The 13,346-nt window shown below is 39.2% G+C and overlaps 1 protein-coding gene across 1 annotated transcript; it reads right to left on the bottom strand.

The window, feature by feature from the left end:
* Window positions 1-8,765: 8,765 nt before the first annotated feature.
* On the bottom strand, window positions 8,766-10,399 carry Bex4 (brain expressed X-linked 4). Its single transcript, XM_047536109.1, has 3 exons — window positions 10,172-10,399; window positions 9,732-9,812; window positions 8,766-9,353 (listed from the first exon to the last, which is right to left on the bottom strand). The coding sequence occupies exon 3, from the start codon at window positions 9,346-9,348 to the stop codon at window positions 8,989-8,991; it is 360 nt and encodes a 119-aa protein (XP_047392065.1). The 5' UTR covers window positions 9,349-9,353; window positions 9,732-9,812; window positions 10,172-10,399; the 3' UTR covers window positions 8,766-8,988.
* Between the last annotated feature and the right edge of the window lie 2,947 nt (window positions 10,400-13,346).

The raw sequence follows: 13,346 nt of genomic DNA, 5'->3' as shown, positions 1-13,346 counted from the left end.
TGCTTGGAACCTGATGCATTATTAAAAACAAACAAATAAAATAACAAAACAAAACAACTACCAACAACAAAGCACAAATGTCATTTTGACTCAAAATCTCTTCCTTTTCATGATGACTGCATTGAAATATATTTGAATTACTTTTTAGAGATAAGGGAAATGAGAAACAAAGAAACTAATTGTACAAAGTAAGAATCGAACCCAATTTATCTAAATCTAAAGTTGCAGTTCTTAATAACTATGTCTTGCTGCAACCTCAGTGCTACAACATGAATTAATGGAATATAGACCTCATTGTGTAAATGAACTGTGTTTAGGGAAGACATCAATAAAATACTTATAAATTGGAAAAAAGAAAAGGAAAAGATGTTACCACACTGTAGTGTTTGGAACATTTTTCACTATTTAATTATAATTTCTTTTCCTTTTCTTCCTCTCTCTCTTCCTCTCTCTCTTTTGGCTAAAACATGTTATTTTTGCAATCAGAAAATTCCTTATGGAATATTACAAATTCCTTAAGTGAAACAATTCTTAATGCATGTTAAAATATATATAAACTACAATATAACATACATTACAGATTTGGGTTACTATTCCTAATATTTTGAGTAACACAATTAAATAGCAAAATGGATAAGGATTATGAATAGGAACTTCATAGTAAGGGCAACATCAAGGAGTAATAAACAAAAGGAAACTAGCAATGGAGGAAATATAAGTGAAAACAAAAAAACAAAGAAATCCTTCCTTATCGAATTAGGAATGGTTAAGAAAACTGAGACGATTCTGTCAGTAAAAAGAAATATCATATGCCACTGATGGGAGATTTTCATTCTAAAATTCAAAACATTTCTGGTCCCAAGCTTCATGGATAAGTATTCTCAACCTGTACACACACACACACACTCTGTAATCCTGTTCCAGTTTGCCATGTACTGCTTCTATGTGAATACCTTCTTCAATCAGATGGAATTCTAGTTTCCTCCACTTGGCTGTTCCCTACCTGGAAAGCCCTCTTACAATCTTTAGGTTCTGACTCCTTACAATAAGCCACCTTCCCAGCATGAATGCCTTTCTCACCCAGTGAGGTAGACAGAGTTCTCTCTCCCCTTTTGGTAAAGATATGTGCCTTGCCCTTCCCAGTCTGCTGTTTTTAGGACTGAATTGTGGAGGAAGGCAAGGAAAGGGTAAGGAAGGGAAAGGAAGGGAAGGATGAAGACAAGATGAACAAGAGATACTTAATTCTGTTTTATGACTGAACTATGTGACTATATTACCAATCTAAAAAGTATAAAATATGTTGGGTTTAAGTAAAATTCAAAGGTAAATATAGCTTATGTTATGAAACTGCTCCAAAAAATAGCTTTTGATCACAAATAGATCACCAACTTTTTACCAGTTGAGGATGTCCTGTCAAACAGCTCCTTTAAAATGGTATTAAGGTTCCTTCTGACTACATGTAAGCAGAGGAGATAATAAAACATCTGCTCCTAATATCGTGTTGGAAGAGAAAAGGTACGTCTGTGAGCCAAAGACTAAAATTTCTGCAGACACACCAGCTAAACCCTGTAGAAGCCACTGAGGCAGAATGAGAATGGCCATCTGCCTGTTACCCTAGCACCCAACTTTCTGATAAGATAGCCACCCCATTCACTCCCTAACCCCCATATCTCTCTCTCTCTCTCTCTCACACACACACACACACACACACACACAGGTAAGGGGAAAGGGGAAGTTCAGCCTTTACTACAGTCCACAAAAGGGGTTGAGAATCTGTTCTGGCATCAATGTCCAGAATAGGGGAGATCACTTCTAGCTGGCATGGTCTCCTATGTTATATGATCAGGACTGGACATTCAGGGCTTTAAGAATAATCAGTATGAAGGATCCAAGAGGGAGAGGAAGCCATGATAAGGAAGCAGGACAATGGAGCTCTGACTCACAGCAACCCTACTTTTTACATTTACTGGGGTCTTCCTTATCAGCTATATCAGTTCTTCTTCCCCTATATAAATAAAGGTGTTTCTGCTTTGTTTGAACATCTTCAATAACCTGCCTGAAAGCACCTTGCAAGTCAGACTAATTGTTCTCAGTCCTTCCCGATTGCCCTGTGGACACAATCATTTTTCCAAATTTATAACTAGAATAAATCAAAGCATGAGCATGCACAGTAAGGAGGGTGGGAAGACTGAAATCAGAAAATCAAACTTATAGCAGTTATGATTTGAATCTTGGAGGTGTCCCCTGAAAAGCTCATGTGTTAGGCAATACAGCAACGTTCAGAATTGAAGATTGGATTAGTAGGGCTGTAATCTTATCAGTGGATTAATCTATTTGCTGGGTTCATATTTTGAATAGGCTACTGGGTAGTAGTTATAGGTGAGTGGGCACAGCTGGAGGAACTATGTCACTGGGGTGTGGCCATGGACTATGTTCATCCCTGTCACCTCTCTTTTTCCCCTTCCTTGATGTCATGGACTGAGCAGTATTCCTCTGCCATGCCCTTCAACCATGATGTTCTTCCTTATGTTAGGCCCAGAGCAATGGAAATGACCAAACATGGACTGAACCTCTGAAACATTGAGCATAGTGTAAATTTTTCCTCCTCTAAGTTGGCTGTTATCAGGTATTTTGGTCACAGCAATGAAAAGTTGACTAACACCACAGCAAACAAACACAAGGAATATAAGAATTTTAATATTCATATTATTAAAATGGGAAATAGAACCTTGTCTATTTCAGTCCCATTTTTGGTTAGACCCCAAGACAGGTGGTGTCAATTATATTGCTACCAAATTCAAAAGTGGGGAAAAAAATGATGAAAGTAAGACTTACCAAGGAATGAATTATTGATTTTGTTACTTTTTGATTAGCATTCACTTACAGCCTACACAAGACATCTGAGAGGCCAAGATTTCTTTTCTTTCTTTTTTTTAGGGGTACTGGGGATTGAACTCAGGGGTACTTGACTGCGGAGACACATCCCCAACCCTATTTTGTATTTTATTTAGAGACAGGGTCTCACTGAGTTATTTAGCACCTTGCCATTGCTGAGGCTGGTTTTAAACTCGCAATCCTCCTACCTCAGTCTTCCAAGGTAAGAAGAGAATCTCTAGTGAGAGATGATAGTATTCCATTAATGCCCCATGTAAAGATGGAGGAACAGGAGCTCTTCTCATCACCTCAAACCTAGGGTAATAAGCTTTAATAGGACCATTTGGAGGTCCTGGAAATTGGTATTACAGTAGGTATCTGAGTCATCCCTGAGAAATCTAAAAGGTGTATGACTGGCTGGTCAACTAATTCATTGTGATATCAGAATGAAGAAAGTTTGAATTTGGGAGTCATATTGGGCAAAGGATATGTGAATCACTCCATATATATGACAAGGGTCATAGAGGAGATACAACTATTTGGGGATGTCATGAATACAGATCACAATGGTCTTCTGGAGGAGCAAGGAAATAGTAATCTGGAGTTATGCTGCTGGAAACTTAAAGGTTAAAAAAGTCAAAAGTAACTTGTCCAAGAATATGTATTTATACATTTCAAGAGAAGAGCATGTGAGAGCTCCTCAACAATAAGAACTTCCTAAGAATCTTTAAAGATATCACATAAAAGGTCTACTTTAAATACCACCCCAGCCTGACAAAAATGTCAACATTAGATGAACATAACAGTATCAGTTATATAAGACTTTAATTTCTTCCCATTTTCTCTCTGCTCTCTTTGAGTGAAAACTGTTTCATGACTAGGATTGAGAGGATTTTCACTTTATAAGCAAAAAATTTTTACAAGCAGAAAATTTATGGGACATATACTAGATTTCACCCAAGTGAAAGGAGAAATAGTTACAAAATCAAGTGTGGCCAGGTAGCAGGAATAAAAAACAATTCTTATATATTGCATCATACAAATCCTGCTATTTCAATATATTTGCTACACTGGCAAATATCTCAAGAGACTAGTTTCTGAAGTTATTAAATTAAGTGGGAAGGATCATGATTTTTGCTACATTTGTCAGGTATTATTTCAACTTTGAGCCATTGCATTTGTTATCCCCTCTGCCTGGAAAACTACCCTTACATATCTACCTTGTTTACTCCTTCAAATTCTTTAGCTATTTTCTCTTGAGCTTTGCTTGTCTCTTCAATAAGAATTCAAGTTCCTTGAAGACTGAGATTTGTTTTATTTTGTTCAGTGCTGTTATTCCGAATACCTAGGACAACATCAGACACATGGGAGATGGTTAATAATAATTTGTTAAATTAATAAAAAGATAATTTATGAATATTTGTGCATATGAGAGATTCTAAGTCAATGCATTATATCATGCAACTGAATTGTTTTACTTAGCTGGTTGACTGAATATGGTATCCTTATGGATCACACTAAGCAAAGTTTCTGAGATTACTTAATGTGATATAGAGGCAGAATATAAAGAGCCATGGAAAAGAGAACGTTGGAGTGCATTTGTTGTGCACTATGTACTCATCTAGCTCCTGTCTATGTCTGACACTAGGGCCAGAAGATGCTACTTTCAATAAGAAATTGAGCAAACAGGGAAGCTTTATTTTAAAAATATTTTAATCGCTTTTCTCATTAGGCTGAGAATAACTCTTAAACTTCACATGACCCTTAATTTCAGTAGTGATGCCAGCATTTCAGGTAGGATAAAATAAAAACTTTTAAGGAATGTCATAGTAGACAGAATAGTCTAAGTTGGAAGAATTTCTGTCAGTGGTTAACTGATGCTGCGATACTATGGCAGACAGTATGTGTGTTAATCAAATTCCATTTGATCTTTCACAGAGTTTCACACTTATTTTCTGCATTTTCCAGACTGCATTACAGTTAGGTGATTGATATCTGACCACTGGACTCTGAGTAGAAGTTACATTTACCAATTACAAGCCTCATGCATATGAAAATTCCAGCATAATCTCTCATAGACCTTCTCTCTTCCTATATCTTTATGTTGGATATAAACACCAAATGCAATTTGAATGTTCTCATGTTGAAGATGGTGGCACTTGATTGTATGGAACATCAGAGTTTACCTCCCACCATACACAAAAATGAATTTGAAATAATTCATAGACCAAAATGCCTTAAAGTATGTAACTACTAGAAGAGAACAGGAGAAAAATCTTCATAATTTTGGATTAGGCAGCACATTTCTTTAATAGAACACAATTATAAAAGAAAAAGTAGACAAAATGGACTTCATAAAAATGTAGAACTTTTTGTTCTTTAAAAGAAACTATTAGGTAAGGTTGGGGTTGTGACTCAACGGTAGAGTACTTGCCTAGCACATGTGAGGCACTGGGTCTGATCTTCAGCACCACACAAAATAAACAAATCAATAAAATAAAGGTATTGTGTTCATCTACAACTAAGAAATTATAAAAAAAAGAAACTTAGGTAAATGAAAATACAAGCTGGGACTGAGAAATATTAACATATATATCAGACAAAAACTTTAATAATATAAAATTCATAAAGAACTCTTGTAACTCAGTAATAATAGGATAAATTATCCACTTAAAAGTGAGCAAAAATGTGAGTATAGCTTGGTGCTAGAGCACTTGACTAAGCAGGTACAAGATCCCAAGTTCAATCTTCAGAAACAATGAAACAATGAGCAAACTATTTGAATAGGTTATTTAAAAAAAAAGAGATATATGAATGGCTAATGAGCACATGAAAAGATGCCAAACATCATTAGTCATTAGAGAAATGGAAATTAAAACTAGAAGATGCCACTATACAGTCTTTGGAATAAAATTTAAAATGACAAAAATAACCTGACTACATTAAGTGTTGGTGAGGATGTGGAGTAAATGAAACTTTCTTCCTCTACTTAATGGACTGTAAAATAGTAAAGTTGCCTGGGAAAAAGTTTGGAATTTTCTTAAAAATTACATATATAGCTTCCATATAATGTAGCCATTTCATTCCTAAGCGTTTAGCCAAGAAAAATGAAAACATACATTCACACAAAACAATTATGTGCATGTTTGTTTTAGTTATATTTTTGATAGCCAAAAGTTGGTAAGTACCTAAATGTTTAACAGGTGAATGGATATTCACTATATCATGAAACACCATTTTGCAAGAGAAAAGAATGTTGTTATTACATGCAAAATCATTGTGTGATGAATGAAGCCAGACGAGCAAAGTATTTTATACTCTGATTCAATTCATATAAAAGTGCTAAAAACATATTTCATAATGTCATCACCTTGAGGGTGAGGATTTCAACGTATTAGTTTTAGGTGAGAAACACACACACTTCATATCACTGGTCTTTTTAGACTCCCTCAGTGATGTCCATTTGCTGTAATCTGAAGGCAGCAGTATATGCTGCTTTGTAATATTGACTCTCTACTTTTTAGAGGTCTCCTCACTCTTTCTTCTCTATAATTACCAGGTATGTATCCCAATCCTTGCTTCAAAATTTTAAAAAATGCACATTTTTCTTCAAGAAACTAAAAATCTACAAACATGACTATGTAAAGGACTGATAGGTATGAATGTGGTAATCCCTTTTGTTGTTCTTGGTTTATTCACTTTTTTGATTTTCATAAAATATTTTCTTTTTGTTGGCATCTAGAGACTCTCATTGATTTCTTTGTTATCACCTTAGAAAGACAAAATGTATTACTTACCAAGATCAGGCAAAGTTGTCTCTTCTATAGAATTTATAAATTAATGGAAACACTTAGCTCAGTTTTCTTTAAATCACCTTCTGATCTAGCCTTCTTTTACTTCTTCCAGAAAATTCTTTCCTCACTCCTGTGCCCTTGCAGAAAATCCCAGAAAAGTGAGCTTTTTTCAAACATGTTCTGATAATGGTCCCTGGACATTACTTCTAGAAAGTTCTGTACTCATCTGACATTATCATAAAAACTACCAGAAGATGAATATTAATTTGGCTTTAAATCAATTATATTGTGACTCTATTCCCTTTCACCACTTCTGGAATGTTCTATCCTTTTCATTCCACTCTCCCAGAAACATTAAGGGAATGGGGCTTATTTCAGTATTAAAAAATATTCTGAGCCCATTTACTCTTATTTCTCCCAGAATGTCTGCCCTTATTATTTATCCTCCCTAAGAAGCCCTGGCAAGGGTGCATGTTTTCCTTTAACATCAATCAGCACTGTGTTAAGTGCCAGAGAATAACACCGCATTTTCTGATGAGACCATCATCCCCTTCCTCTACACAGGTAAGAGACCACTTCAGTTTCAAAATAATATGAAAGGCAAGGAATTCTCCTTAAATGTGAAAATGTAGGGATTCTGATGAATAAATAAATAGTGAGCGTTAAGACACTGATTTTGTAATAATTGTATATGTTCATTTCTTCATGCTGGCTGACAATTGGTACATACTGCCATAATTTCCAAATACTTTATGGAGGCTGTGGGGTGAGAAAACAGGCATCTTAAACTGGGCATTGGGAGATCAGTGGTGTTGTCACAGCTCTTCTTCTGACTGGCTGTGTAACTTAAGGCAAATCACTTTCCTACCCAATTTCCTCTTTTGTAAAATCAAGTTTGGGCTGTTTTTTCTGTGGTCTAGTTAAAAATACACTTTAAAGGTAACGCTTTCTACATGTAAAACTAAAAAAGCTTGTTAACACAATTCTTAACACTACCAGTGGGAGATGGACTGATTTTGTGTGTACTGGGGATTGAACCCAGGGTCTTCTGCTTGTTAAGTATGGGCTCTACCATTCAGTTACAGTCCCAGCCCCTAATCTCTTTGCTTATGCCCCACAAAACTGATTTCAAGAGCCACAATAGGAGGCAATCCTTACCTCAAACACTATACTAGAGGGTCTTTAAGATTTTTTTGGCCCCAAATTCTAACAATTAATATCTGTACTGGAGATATAAAAAATGTAAAGAAAAGTAGTCTCATTTTTGCTGATTCTTTGATGTTTCTCAGACTTTTATCAAATGTTCTGTATTTCAAGATGAAACAGTCCTATATAGAAAATGTCTCAGCCCAGATACATCCCCAAGATATAAAGCAGGGGCGGGGGAGTCCCAGTACTCTCTCTGAACTCCAGTAACCTCACCTATAAAGAAGAGGTAACAGTAGACTCTACAGGATGTGACTCAGGATAAGAAGAGATCCTAGAAATTAAAGTGCTGAGAGTAATGATGACCTTTGGGTCTCTCAAGCCGAATGTGACCTTCAACCATACTTTGTCTTGAACAGCAAACACCTTCTAGTTTGCTATTGCCCCTAACAATCCTATAATCAGTCTATTTTAAGGTCTTGACTTTTCATGTTTTGCCAAACTCAGATACTCATCCTCTTTTTATTGTTGATGCTCAACAGACACATGATATACACATACGTATATATGTAGATACATGTACACTTAAAAATTGGCAAGTAAACTTCAGAGTACAACAGGATTACCTAGGAAACTTGTTAAAATAGAAATTTTATAACTCCACTCTGTTGGTGGGCAGGGACCAGAGGTTTTACAATCACAAACCTTTTATTCACTAAAGTGTTTCTATAAAGATGGTAGACTCACACTCTTTGAAAAACACTAGGGTATAATTCTTAAAATGATATCAGATGCTGAATTATAGGTATGATTTTCCTTACTGATTAGTTGAAGACAAGGAAAATAACTGACAAAGACAAGTGAAATTTTGAGTTCAAGTAGCTGAGAGAGGAAAGGTATCATTAACAAAAACAATGACTGGGGTAAAAGAGGAACTTGATAAAATATAGACTGCTTTTTAAGCTGCTTTATTAATTTCATATTATGAAAAGAATATTTTTCTAAAACTGGTGAAATTGCCATGCTGACAAAAAATTTAGAGACAAAACAATACTCGATTGGACACTTAAAAGTGTAAACACCAAAAGTTTTACAGAAAAAGGAAATCACAAAGATACAAGATTTTAAAGCTGTGGCCACATTATGAAACTCAGGGTTTATAAAACCTTAGGATTCAAGGTATGAGGCAAAAGTCATAATGATTGTCAGGTTCAGGGGTTTGGAAGCGCATATGTCTCATTTGTTGTTCCTTAGTCTTTCTCTTGATTTCCATCATCTGTCCTACAAACCTTTCTACATCGTCTCCCACTTCATTGTGATCAATATTCCTATTCGGAATGGCCCATCGAAAATTAGGGACAAGCCGCCTAACTCGCCCACGCCTTACATTTCCTCCAGGCTTCTGGCCTTCACCCCCTACCAAATGGCAAGATTCCTCTTCATTTTGCACCACAGCCTGCTCCCCTCCTTCATTTTCCTTATGGTTGTTTTCCACAGTGAGATTTTTTAACAGTTGTTTCTCTTTGGACTCCATTACTCCTAGGAGACAAGAGACAGAGAAGGGAGTGAATTCGTGGTGGACTGATCAGCACCGAGGACAGAGGCCCTACTACGCACTTTGGAAAATGCAGAGGCCTGGATTTGAAAGGCCTTTTGTCAAGTTCGTTTTCCCACCTGAGAGGCCCCGGGCGCCCTCTAGGGGGCCGGCCCCGGCCCCTCCCTCCCCCAAAGCCCACCATTTTCCCTGCAGATGCATCTCCTGGCCTCCGCAGGCACCAAAATGGAGGACAGAGATGAGGGGAGGCGGAGTGGGGAAGACAGGGATGCAGAGGGGGCTTGGAGGTCGCAGCCGGGCTCTGCACTCCTTCCTTCCTTCCCGCCCCCGCCCCCGCTCCCCTGCCCTGCCCCCTCACCGACCTGGGCCTATCCTTGCCGTCTCCTCCTGCTGCGCCCGATTCTCGCCACCAGGTGCGCCGCCGCGACTCTTGGTCCGCAGACCTGCAGACAGCCGAGGCGGGGGCGCAGGGGGCAGCTAGGGCCGAGTGCTCGGCGCCGCCCCGGCCCCCTCCCCGCCGCGTCCCCAGTCCCCTCGCCGCGCCGCCCCGCCCCCGAGCGGACCACCATTTTCTGCACCAGACGACGGGGGCGGGGCAGGGGTGGGAAAAGCGGGGTTCTGGCGCAGACAGGTGTTGCCCGAGGGTCGGGGCCGTGCCCCCTGCGGGGCCCACCGCCTGGGGCCTCAGCCGGGCCGGGGACTGCGGCTCCCGTTGGCCGCGTCTCTGCCCAGAGGCAGCTGGACCCGCAGCACAAGGTGCGCTCCCTCGCTCCAGCCCCAGGGGCCCCCTCCGGCTCCTTACCTGCTCCCCCAGCGCCTCCTACTTGTGTGGGCCGCCCCCGGCCCGCTCGCCACAAGGGCCACCTGCGCCGCCACCGCCTGGAGGGAGGGAGGGAGCGAGCGAGCGAGCGAGCGAGCGAAGGCTGGATCTGGCGCTGGAGCCGGGCGCGCGGCGGGTCACGTGAGGCTCGGTCACCGCCAACGGCTCCGCCCGCGACCCACGCCCCAGCCCGCCGCCCAGAGTGGGCGGGGCTTGGCGGCAAGGCCAGTGCTTTGCTCGGGGGCCTTTGGACGTCAGCAGCCTGGGCGCTGTTGCTGTGGCTTCTGTGTATTCCTAGGCTTTTCTCTGCCTGTCAGGAAAGCAGGAAAGGGCGGTATCTTTTCAGGGGGCTGTTGTCCATCCCTGCTTCTAGAACTGGGGAGTTGCCTGGCCCTCCCTGTTCCCAGGATTCCCCTCGCTCCCCAATCTTCTGGCACCAGTTCTGGTTTGCAGAAATTAACGGCGTGCAAAAAACCTCAGTAGTTCAAAAAATAACATTTTGATGCAATAATATTTGAAAAAGAAGTAATGCAATAATATCTGTGATGAGCCAGATATCAAAAATTATAATGCACACTGATCTGTACCACTTGCCCAATTTTCAAGTTGGGGTCCTCCCTGCTGCCAGTTCCCACTGTTTTCTCCATACAAGAATGCCTAAGGAGACAGCTCCAGGGCAGGGCTGGTGACCAAACAAAAACGAACAGAAAGCTTTATTGGAATTTGACTCTGAGGCGAAATTTCCAACTTCCCCGACCCCCGTACTGATCAGGGTGGGGAGCTGGAGAAAATCGCAGGTGACCCTGCTGCCTAGGGTCTTTATAGGCCGGAATAGGCGGGGGTCCTGATGAGTGATAGGTGGAGTCAGTGGAGTTTTTCTGCCCCTGTTTGGTCGCTGTTTGGCGCCCCTGCGGGGTTCCTGTCATTTTGTTCCCCTTCATATTGCAGCTCAAATTCCGACCTAACATCTACCACTGAGGTACATCCCCCAGTCCCATCTAATTCTCTTAATAGGTTTCAGTTTTGTTCCTTTTTTGGTTGAGAATTGAATTCTCTTTATAGTTTATATTATTTTAATTTTCTCCTATAGAAAACTTCTAATGTATCCAAAAATAGAGTAATGGAAACCCATGTACTCTTCACCTGGCTCTAGCTTCCACAGTTAACTCATGCCCAATTTTATTTGATCTTTTTCTTTACCCACTTCCTACACTTAGTTAATTTTTGAAGAAAAATCTAGATATAACATCACTTTAGGCATAAATATTTCAAAGTGTATATCTGCAAGATAAGGACTCTCACACACACAGGCACATAAAAGCACAGTAGTTATCACACCTAACAATTCGCAATTCCTTAAAACCATTTTAAGTCTAATCCATGTTTAAATTCCCAATTGTATCATATTATCATATTTTTAAACATTTTGTTTGTTTCAATCAGGTTTCAAATAAGAACCACACATTTTGATTTGTTGTTATATCTCCTAAATTTCTTTTAATGTACAGTTTGTCACTTGTTAAGTTCTCCTTCGATTTAATTGTTGTTGAAATGAAGTTGTTTGTTCTATGTTTTCCCACAGTCTGGACCTTGGTGGTGTCATTATTAACAGACCCCTTTACTCTTTGTTCCCTACCAAATGGGAGTTAATTCTAGGAAAGTTTGAATACGAATTCAATTCCAATTCAGTTTTTGCCAAGAGATGACTGTTGTCTCTTGATTTGATATCTGTTAAAGTGTAAAACAAATCATGTGATATTTAACTGGAATATTGCTATAGCGACACTTCAAGTTTTTGATCAGGCTCCCTCCAAGCAGAGCCTGAAACAGAGACCAGAGCCTGAAATAGAAACCTTTATAAGAGAGGTCTCTTGAGATGATGCTCTCATGTTGAAGAAAGCCTCCTGAGTAGCTGAAATGAACTTGGGGTCCTTCTGCTTTAGCCTCCTGAGTAGCTGAAATTATGGGCATGTGTCAACATGCCCAGCATGCATCTGAATTTTTTAATGTTGATATTGTATCCTGAAACTTTGCTGGACTCATTTGTCATCTCTAAAAGTTTGTGTGTGTGTGTATACACATGTGTGTGTTCTTTAGGATTCACTATATATAAGATTGTGCCATTTGCACATAAAGTTAATTCCCTTTTCTTTTTAAATTAAGATGACTTTCTAATTTGCTTTATATTGCCTCATTGATCTAAATAAAATTGATAGTAAAATGTTGAATTGACATGGTGAAAGATGGACATCCTTTTCTTGTTTCTGATATATGAGGAATACATTCAGGCTTTCACAACCCAGTATGGTCTTAGCTGTGTTTTCTTATATTTAAAATAACAAGGGCTGGGGATATAGCTCAGTTGGTAGAGTGCTTGCCTTGCAAGCACTAAGGCCCTGGGTTCAATCCCCAGCACCGCAAAAAAAAAACAAAAATAAAAACATATTTTTATTCACAAAACAATTTTATCCTACAGGTTATAAAATATGACTGAAAAAAAGAATTTACATATCAGCACAAACATTTCAAGTTGACAGGGTTTAATTCTTTTTCCCAAAATGCTCTTCAAAATGTAAGTAAATTATAAATACAAGTACTAATGGGAATATAGTACTAAGATGGGAATAGGGATCTTGCCTAATTCTATTTTCCTGGAATATCCTTATCTGAGCTTTAGCTCAGTCAAGAAATCCTATAACATAATAAAGCAACATACAGTGTAGCTAGGCTAAGAAAACACAGAAGCACAATAATGTTCACATATGACAAAAAGGCATGGAATCACTATAAGCGCAATAGGATGGGAGGCAGACCTCAATGGATTCAGAGCAGCCTTTATTCCTTCGAGTACTACGGCACCATGGGGCCCATTTTCTGGATGGGAAAATGACCCTCAGTTACAGAGGGTACAATGATGTAATCATTTGAAGATGTGTATGTGCAGTTTTGACAGTCAGGGGCTAGTTGAACAGGTTAAAACTTTAATTTAAAGTTTTAAATTAAAACTTTAGGGTAGTTATAAAAAGATTGAAACTCAGTATTGTCTGGGGAGATAAGAGTCCAGATCCCAGGTATGAGTACTCAAATCTTGCCCATTGGTATTTGCTATGCTTCTGTTTAGGACTAATTAGTCATGGGGGAAGGTCATGGTTTAGGG

The sequence above is a fragment of the Sciurus carolinensis genome, chromosome X, assembly GCF_902686445.1.
Source record: "Sciurus carolinensis chromosome X, mSciCar1.2, whole genome shotgun sequence".
In the NCBI taxonomy this organism is placed as follows: Eukaryota; Metazoa; Chordata; class Mammalia; order Rodentia; family Sciuridae; genus Sciurus; species Sciurus carolinensis.
The sequence above is the reverse complement of the archived record's forward strand: the minus strand, read 5'-3'. Positions and strand labels throughout refer to the sequence as shown.

What these genes read in the sequence shown, in the direction of transcription:
- Bex4 (XM_047536109.1), bottom strand. Translation starts at nt 9,348, where the DNA reads ATGGAGTCCAAAGAGAAACAACTGTTAAAAAATCTCACTGTGGAAAAC.